The following is a 9,920-nucleotide window of genomic DNA, read 5'->3' as shown; positions in this document are numbered from 1 at the left end:
TTCAAGTTGTTGTGACTACATGCATACTTATTTGCTTGAAGATTTTATTTGCATGCAAACTATGCATGCATCACATTCATCAAGATTGATGCTTTGTGTATATATGAACATTTGTTGGGACTTAATTGAGTCCAGTTTATACTGCATTACTGCATAGTGCATACATGCATAAATATTTGTATGCATGCATCAGAATGATGCATAAATATGCATTCTTTTTGTGTTAGACTTTGTTAAAATCGCATTGCAGATTTATTTGTTTTTGTTTAAAAAAAAACTTGTTTCCTTGTGTTTATTGGTAAATAAAAGTACTTTTAAGTTGAATGTGGTTTCAGCAGCAGTTGCTCATTGGTGTCCCTTGTATGAACCAGCACATGTGTGACTCACTAGTCAGCAAGTCCTAATTGGATTGTCAACTCTGGGCTAGGATATGTTGCTATAAGTAGAACAGACACTGCTGGGAGCTTATGGATGAATCGCAGTATGTGCTGAGTAAATATTGTCAATATTATGTCTGAGTTTTGACTATTGCTCAGATTCTCACATTGGTGGTTAGTCCCGACTCATTGAACTGTAGAGATTAGACTAGATCTCAGCACAGTTTGACTTGATATTACAGCAATATATTTTAGTATATTTTAACACTGCATTGAAATTCTTAAAGGGGCACTCCACCACTTTTCAACCTATCTTCATATAATAGGTCCTCACTAATGTTCATGGTAAAATATCAAAAAAAAAATCTACTCAGTTTGGGTCTCATAGGAGAGCTGTGGGTGGGTCAAATCCTTCTACCGGTGACATCATCAATGGGAAATGCAAGCTAATAGAAACTGCAGGCTTTCTATTCCTGAAAAAGTTGCAATGTTAAAGTGGAAGCCATTGTTCTCGTGATAATAAAAATCTAAATATTTTTTTTCAAAAATATTTAACTTTTTTTTGTCAAACGATGTCACCGGTAGAAGGATTTGACAGCTCTCCTATGAGACCCAGACTGAATAGAAAAAAATTGTGCTACTTTATTATGAACATTAGTGAGGACCTATTATATGAAGACAGGTTGAAAAGTGGTGAACTACTCCTTTAAATCCAAGCCTTATGAACCTTAAACTTGATTAGTTTGTCCTGCGATTAGTTTGTCCTGCGATTATTAAAGTATAGGTATAGACTATAAGTGTTATGGGAGATAATGAACGTCAAGACACACCACTACTGGAGTTATACGGGTTAATGGTGATCCTCTGCCTCCCAGCTAGGAATGGGCGGAGACTCCCAACTGGGATACGAACGGGAGAGGAGAGGACGAACAACAAAACTTTAGTGGGTGAAAGCAGGACGCCTGGGGATTTGAGTGCACATAAGTGATTTTAGGATTATTCAACTTGTCATCAAGAGGTTTTTCAGCGTATCAGACTGATCAAACTTTTCTCCGGTGGAGAAATGACTTGAGTTCGAACCAGCCATGGGCGAACCATGGACGTGGAAGGCTGCAGAGGCGCCCAGGCAGCGAGTGTAAATCAGTTGACTTCGTCTCAAGATCGTGTCGTCTAATTCTTTTAGTGGAATATTGTAGAAGAATGGATATTAACGCTTGCTTGCACGGCGCCTTCATCTTGAGAAAAGAAGAACAAGCACTTTTGTAAAGCTGAAAAGGTCAGAGTGCGGCTCACTTTTTGTATCTGGCACCGATCAAGTGAGCTGAACCCAATGAGGGATCAGACCGGAGGGCTACTGAACGGTGTCGGCGACAAATTCACTGAGACGAATTAGAAACCCAACAACACGCCGAGTGGCAACATGTGGACGCCGGGGATGTTGATGTGGCGGAGCACTCTGTGCTGCATGCTTCTGGAGTTATTTATACACAGTGGGCAAGGTACAGTGGTGGGAAAAGTACTCACATTTTACTGAAGTAGGCCTACAAGTATCAATACTGCTATTTAGAAATACTCTTGTTACTGTACAAGTCCGGAATTCAAAATGTACTTGAGTAAAAGTACAGCAAGTATTGGTGTCAAAATGGTACAAAAGTAAAAGTCCTAATCTATGCATAATGTCACATATCGCAAGTTTTCAAATGTAAAAATATTTTGAAAACTGTTAAAATAGTGGTGGAGTAAAAGTACAATATTTGCCTGGAGTAGAGTATTGGAAATGGGGCCTACTCAAGTAAAGTACAAATGCCTCAAAATTGTACTCAAGTACAGTACTTAAGTAAATGTACTTAGTTACTTACACACTGCCCATGTGCCTATGTTTTCCATTAGCTCTGGTCAGCGTTATAGTGAGTTAATGTCACAGCTAGCTTTGCTAGAATCATTTTAAGGCGACTTTAACCAGTGAAATGGTCCTTTATTGCAGTTTAACTGGTCCAACTCATAGTTATAATACTGTAATAGTGTATAGCTATTCAAACTCCATAAACAATGCAACCACATGGACAGAGTTGGACAAAAATAAAACTATTAGCATCACACCTAGTGTTTCTGTGGAGTAGAAGAATGCCTGCAGGATCCATATGTTTATCTAACATAATTCCATAATTCATTTTGCCTTTTGTGTGGCTTTGTACCATGATGTTTCTTCTGTGCTCAGGTCTGAACGTCTGTATGAGTGGCAGTGCTACATCTTGTGAAGAATGCCTTCTCATTCACCCCAGTTGCGCCTGGTGCGCAAAAGAGGTACAAAGTGAAATGTTTAGAATTGTGCATGCCTGCATGGACGGTGTTGTTAAACAACTGTAGCCGGATGGATGACACTTGACGCACATAACCTTTTTCAATCTGGAGAAATTTCTATCCGACAACAAAAATGACACATGAGGTTACTTACTGCATGCCTTGTCCATAACCATGTCAGCTGCCAAACCTCAAATAGCTTTACAGTCCCGTCCCAAATGAAAGATTAATGTAGCCAACATGCGACAAATGTGCAACAAATGAACAATGTCAACTTGGCCCCTCTGCAATTCTCAGCCACTCTATTTATGACGATGAATCATCATTAATGATAACTAAAAAGTAAAAAAAAAAAAAAAAAAAAGGTTGATGGTCAGCAAGGAACATGCGTTGTTGATTTTTGTATTATGTTTTTTAGACAATTGAACAACTACTGAACGTGGAGTTGCAGATGTACATACAGACAGACATACAAACACACCACCCCATTCTGATTAGGTTGTGAGGATGATCACTACAGTTGTGTTGACAGATTTGTGGGTTTTTGTCCTACAGGATTTTGGGAGGGTGAGGACACTGACTTCGCGATGTGACCTCAGTCAGAACCTTCAGAAGAGAGGCTGCGAGGCCCGCTTCATTGAGTATCCAAGCAGCTCCAGTTCCATACTAAAGAACACCCCCCTCAGCTCTAAAGGGTCTGGGCCAACCCAGTACGATGTCATCCAGATCATGCCTCAGAAGATCTCCCTGAGCCTGCGGCCAGGTATCTTGTAACACAACAGTACTGTGTGAACTCATTGAATTCCTGTCCTCAGGGCTGCCATGGTTAACCATCATTATGTATTGTAGGCTCTGTAACTGCCTACTCCGTAATATACAGTATATACAATGGCCTTATTCACAGTTTGAAAAGCATGTCTGTGATAGTGCCATTGCTGCCACACTGCTATAAACTTAAAGGTTTGATAACTGCTGAATGTTGTCTCTTACTTGCACTATAGACTATGATTTTCAGCTTTTTTACAAACCGTTTTCCTTCTCAATTCCTATGACTATGTTTCGCAAAACCTTGGGAGCTTGTATTGGAAAATCATTTCACCCACTCCTGACCTGTAAACTTTTCATTTGTCAATAAACTTGAAGTTGATGACACCATCGCCTTCTATCCACCTATCTAGGGGACCCGACTGAGTTTGAGGTGCAAGTACGGCAGGTGGAGGACTATCCAGTGGATCTCTACTACTTGATGGATCTGTCCCTCTCCATGAAAGACGACCTGGACATGATCCGCAACCTGGGCACAAAGCTGGCTCAGGAAATGGGCAAACTCACCAGCAACTTCAGGCTGGGCTTTGGCTCCTTTGTGGATAAGAACATGTCCCCCTTCTCTTACACAGCACCCAAGTACCAACAGAATCCATGCAATGGGTGAGGAAGGACAGCAAGAGTTTTTTTGTTAATTGTTTTAAATTCTGAGTGAAGGCCTGCTTTCATGTAACTGTTGGGACATTCTGTTAATAAGCATCAGCTTGATGTGAGACTGCTTGGCAGGCTGTTCACAAAATGTTTTCTCTTGACAGTTGGGAGGGAGAATGAAAATGAATAATTTATTCCAAGTTCTATTTTTAACCATTCGTGAAAGATGCATAGTGAGAGATTTTACAGCTGTGGGAATGTGTGATTCCTTATTGTAGTTATTCTGTATGATACATTGAAGAAGCAGCTCTCAAAAGTGGCTACTGTCCACCCACGCCATGTGCGTGTTGTTGATGCTAAGCTTTGTTGATGAGAGCAGGCTGATAGGCAGAAGAATAGTGGCTGAAAAGCTGCCGCAGACCACATTTGCCCTGGAGGTGAGATTACTCTACACACTAACGTGCTGGCCAACCTCGCGCATCACTTCCTAACTAGGTTATGGGATTGTGTGTTTGTGTCATACAGACATTGCAACACTGCAGGGAAACATTAAAGGCACAGATGACATGTGCACTTCATATCGCTCCTCCTCACCTCTCTCGTTGCTCCACCCCACTCAAACAGCCAAATGGAATGGCCTAGATTTAGGCTATGAAGTTGACTGGAAGATGGAAATAAAATCATTGCGACCATTGTGGATTGATAACCTGGAATCAATAATACTGATTCTTAACCACATGAAATCTAGCGTCCGTATTTTGGGCATGTCATAATAGGTGAAAATAGGGAAGCATTTAGCAAATAATACTAGGTCTACAAGCTTGCAATCACGTTGAATCTATCAATGCATGTTGTTTTTATTAAATGAACATAGTTAAATCAAAAGTATCTTGCACCTACTTAAAATCTGTGACAGGTGTGTTGGATGAGATTCACTTACAGATGAAAGTATAAAAAACACCTGCACGCTGTCGTCACTTGCTAAAGAAGAGGTTTAATAGCGCACCGTTGTCAAGGACTTTCAGGCGTCTGAATAATCTCCTTGACAACAACCGCACACTATCGTCAGTGCAAATGACGACCATGTGCGGTTGTTTGTAGAAGAAATCTGAATTTGCACAAAGAACGTTACAGGAAAACACAGGCAATAGTCAAGGTGGGGGAAAAAATGGCTTACTGCCTTAAAAACCCATTTAGGCCTAGAATTATTGAATGCTTTAACCAGTGAAAAATAGCAGATATACGAGCTTGCGATCTACAGAGCTTGTAGATCTGCTATTTTTGAAAATGTGTGCAAATATATGTATTTTTAAAGCGAACGTTTGTAACTCAAATTTTGCTTCTGGGTGGTCCCTGGAACTAGATATTTTGAGATGGGGGTCCCTGGCCAAATATATATCATTTTGGGGGTCCTTCACATGAAAAGGTTTGAGAACCTCTGACACCTTTTCTTTGACGATGGCTAGCCAGATTGCTTACATAGAAACATTGGTTTTTCAAAAAACCTTTGAAGGATTCAAAAGACACTTATAGAATCGTGTCAAAATTCTAATTTTCACGATTTTTCAAAAATAGCAGATCTACAAGCTTGCAGCGCGGCACTCGGTGCAGCGCTGTGAGCTTGTAGATCTGCTATTTTTCAATAGTTAAAGCATACAAAAATAATACAGTATAATGTGTACCCGTATGACTGTCAAAGTAAAGGATCTTTTCTGTTTTTCAACACAGATACAAGCTTTTCCCCAACTGTGTCCCTTCCTTCGGTTTCCGCCACATCCTCTCCCTGACAGATGAGGTGGACAGCTTCAACAAGGAGGTACAGAAGCAGATGGTATCTCGCAACCGAGATGCACCCGAGGGCGGATTCGACGCGATCCTGCAGGCCGCCGTTTGTAAGGTTAGCTGTCAGTCAGGCAGGTTGTGTTTCCGCAAAGTGACAGAACATCCCGGCTTAAGTATGTTTGGGATATCACGGTTTCGATGAAATGTCTATTGATTATAGTACAATAGCCCAACCATACAGTATGTGTTCATTTATCCATTTGTAACTGAGTGAAATTAATGCTGAGGATGTTGCTTTGTTGGTTAGATGTTGAGGAAGCTGCTGTTGTACTACTGAGATGCACCCATTATGAACTGCTGTCCGATTTGCTCTGTTAATTAAAAGAACTTGCGTGGGGGTGAGGGTGGGGGTGGGGGCCTGGGGGGCAGATAGGAAGTGCAGTCTGGTGCAGCTGGTTAAACATGAGGACGAGTCATCATTGGCAGGCTCAGTCATATCCTTGTTTCCCGCTCCAAGTTTAATTGTTTTCTACAGGAAGAGAAAGACTCCCTCCAAGTAGGTCGTGCCTTGTAATTTACTGCCACTTGACACATTTCAAACATTGGCTGGTTAGGGGGCTGGGCCGGGGGCAGTCCAAAGGCTTAATTGAAGTTGGCTATTCTTATTTCAATTGTTCAGTTAAGGAAAATGGTCGACATAATTTGTAACATTAATTTATTTGGAGACATGGTGAAAGAATAAGTTATGGAAGGCAGCCCATTTCCGCCACTGTGAAAAGCTAAAAGTTTTTTCCAAAACTTTTCCAACTTAATATCTCAGGATCTTTTTTTTTTCTTGCTTTTTTCCCCTCGTAGATATGATTAAAACCTTGTCAGAATTGTAAAAATATATATTTCTTTATTTTGAAAAAGTTCTCAACTATGCCCTTTTTATTTTTACTCAGTGGCGGAAATGGGCTTCCACATTAATAGTCACATTTGCTCTGATAACAGAAAAATGTAGCTGTCAATCAAAGAATAGAGCAGGAATACACAACTATCAGTGGTATTTGTTTCCTTAGGGGAAAAAAACAAAGATCTTAACAGGAAATGGTCATGGTTCAGTGACCGGCCTAGTCTAGATATCAAACTAAAAGCTTCTCGCACAACATACGCCACCACTGCACTGCCCAGGCTGGGTAATACAATCATGACTATAGTTTTTCATCAAAGAGGCTTCTGTGTAACGGGAAAGCCCACATTTCTATTGTACACTGTAGCTGGCACACAATGTCCGATCCCATGACAAATGTCTGCCTTTATGCCTCTGCTGCTGGCTGAAAGGTTAGGTTTGTTTAGTGCCATGCCATTAGTCAGCACTCTATCTAACGCTCTGTCACTGCCTATTGTTCCCACTGTTTCACATTGATTATGGCCAGGAACTGGGCCTGATAGAGAAAATTCTGGATGCTATTGTTTGGCTGGTCCTCAAGAAGTTATGGAGTGTATCTGAAATATGTAGGCCTAGTGATTATTCAATGTGTTTTTCATTTTATTAATCACTAGACCCTAGCAAGTTTGTGTTGAAAATGAAGTTAATGAATCTCTCTAGTTACAGCTGCATGCTAAAGCAACTCCAAAACTAGAAAGGTGCAATTCTGGGAAATTACAAGTATGGTTGCGCGAGCCGCGAGGAATCCGCTGGGAAATGAATTCCGTCTTACCATTTATATGAAATATTGTGATGTCATGTGAAGCATGACCAATCCTGTCTGACTGGACATTATATTCTCCAATCAGAAAAAGGACAGAAAACGTATATTGAACTCAAAGGACTTTTGGGGTTATGGGTTTACATAAAAGGTTACAGAAAAAAAAGGTTTACTATAGGTGAAATAAAAGTTTACAGAATAAAAATGGACAAGAACAATAGTCTGGTTGCCTGTAGCAACCACACTAATGATAATAAAGTGACTGAGTCATGGCGTATTATGTCCTCTGCCTGAACAGGAGAGAATAGGTTGGAGGAAAGAGGCCTTCCACCTGCTAGTGTTCGCCACAGACGATGTGCCTCACCTTGCTTTGGATGGCAAGCTTGGTGGCCTGGTCCAGCCCCATGACGGATACTGCCACCTTGATGACAAGAATGAGTACAGTGCTTCCACTAAGATGGTAAGGCTGGAGATTCAGTGTGTCTTTTTTATCCTGCTGTTTGGCACAGATAAAAAGCTAAAACATTGATACAAGAGTGATGTAATTTATGTAACAATGAATGTGAATTTTATGCTCTCCACTCTTGAAATCACCTTTAACAGAAATTACGGCAGGTTTTCTTGCAGCAACACACAATCCGATGAGAAACCTGAAACCGTGGCTCTTTTCAAAACACTTTCTTATGCCAGGAGCAGCTATGCCACCCTGGCATTGTTCAATCTGCGTATGAGTGGACTTTGGATTTAGGCAGGTTTTACTTTGTGTGATGACTTAAACATAATATCTTGACCTTGTCACTCCCCTTTAACAGACAGCCAGGAGTAGAATTTCACCAGGAAGTAAGTTTATGAGGCTCTACTTGGCTCTGAGCCAAGCCCAAATAACTAATTTGGGAGCTGTATTCATGGCCAATTTAATTAGGTAGGTTAATTTAGTTTTAAGAAAAGGCTTATTTGAATGACTTGAGATGAAATGGACTGAGGTAATTTAAACATTACATAACTATACAGTCAAATTCAGCTTGTTTGCCTATATACACACAATAGCTAGGTGCAGTCAGTGGTTTGCAGAAGGAGGGACAGAGTTGGTTATAGTGGAAGCTAACAGTACATTTAACTCTTAACCACTTAATGTTGGCTTCTGAGCAGGTCTTCTGGAGCAGCTGATTGAGCTGTACCTCCATAATGCATATAATGAAGTAAAAATGAATTAAGTTAGCACATGAAAATCCCAACGTCGTGTTGATACACGCATTGATAAAAACCACAACACCTACAACCTTGGACCCTAAAGTTAGATATCTTTCATTTTTTCTTCTTTTTTAAATTTACTGAAATGTAAAGATTGTTAAATACTGCTTTTGGATGGCAATTAAATCATCCTCCGTAGAATAAAATAAAGGTTAACATTCTTTAGTTTACCCTTGTAAAGAAGAAAAGAGGACATGGCTGGGGAGTCTAATATAAACTCAACATCGAAATCAGAAGAGCAATGACTTCCTTTTACTAATTTCCTGACAGGAAGGTATGGTCTTTATTGTGTGAGGATTGAGGAAGTTCATGTCTCTCATGCTGTCTGTCTGTCTCTCTTTTTCCCCTCTCTTTCTCTTTTGTGTATAGGATTATCCTTCTCTGGCTCTCCTGGGGGAGAAACTGGCAGAAAATAACATTTATCTCATATTCGCAGTTACCAAGCGCCTGTATGTCATATATAAGGTATTTTCTTTTGTTTTTTTTACTTAATTTGCATCCATCCATTGTTATTATTAATGTAAATATCCTACCATATATTTCCAAACAACTTACTAATCATATTTTATCTAAATGTAGAATTTTACTGCACTGATACCTGGTACAACTGTAGAGATTTTGGACCAGGATTCAAAGAATATAATTCAACTCATCATCAATGCCTACAATGTAAGTTAACAAAAACAATACAAATTTGTGTGTGTGTGTGTGTGTGTGTGTGTGGGTGGGTGGGTGTGGGTGGGTGGGTGGGTGGGTGGGTGAAATGCGAGAGAGGGAAGTAGAGAGAAAGAAAGTCAAAACCAGGAGGGAAAAGCAGATTTAAACACTTTTCCTAGGGAAAAGGTCGGGATGTGTCAGTGCCTGTGTGTTGTAATAAGATGTTTTTCTGTGGGCCACGCCATAACAGTGACAGTGGAAAACTACCGTGATGTTATGTCTGCAAAGTAGTGACGAGGTCATGGAGAGCATTCTAGAAAGCAGGAAGAATGCTCTGGAAGTGAGACTGAGCAATGTTGAAGCTGCTTGCTGGAACCTATTTGAATATATTAACCAATCTGTAGAGCAGGGGTCTTCAACGTTTTCAGTCCAAGGACCCCTTAGT

The 9,920-nt window shown here is 40.3% G+C and overlaps 1 protein-coding gene across 1 annotated transcript in view; it reads left to right on the top strand.

Annotated features, from left to right (window-relative positions):
- The first annotated feature begins 1,309 nt into the window (after positions 1-1,309).
- The window catches only part of itgb5 (integrin, beta 5), a 53,777-nt gene continuing 45,166 nt past the window's right edge, over positions 1,310-9,920 (top strand). The window contains exons 1-8 of the mRNA XM_080753175.1: positions 1,310-1,876; positions 2,596-2,681; positions 3,234-3,441; positions 3,857-4,106; positions 5,823-5,991; positions 7,866-8,027; positions 9,188-9,283; positions 9,398-9,487. Of these exons, the coding sequence (XP_080609301.1) occupies positions 1,798-1,876; positions 2,596-2,681; positions 3,234-3,441; positions 3,857-4,106; positions 5,823-5,991; positions 7,866-8,027; positions 9,188-9,283; positions 9,398-9,487 (1,140 nt within the window). The 5' untranslated portion in view covers positions 1,310-1,797. The remainder of the gene's footprint in view (positions 1,877-2,595; positions 2,682-3,233; positions 3,442-3,856; positions 4,107-5,822; positions 5,992-7,865; positions 8,028-9,187; positions 9,284-9,397; positions 9,488-9,920) is intronic.

Source organism: Nannobrachium achirus (genome assembly GCF_963921795.1).
Source record: "Nannobrachium achirus genome assembly, chromosome: 22".
Taxonomy (NCBI): Eukaryota; Metazoa; Chordata; class Actinopteri; order Myctophiformes; family Myctophidae; genus Nannobrachium; species Nannobrachium achirus.
The sequence above is the reverse complement of the archived record's forward strand: the minus strand, read 5'-3'. Positions and strand labels throughout refer to the sequence as shown.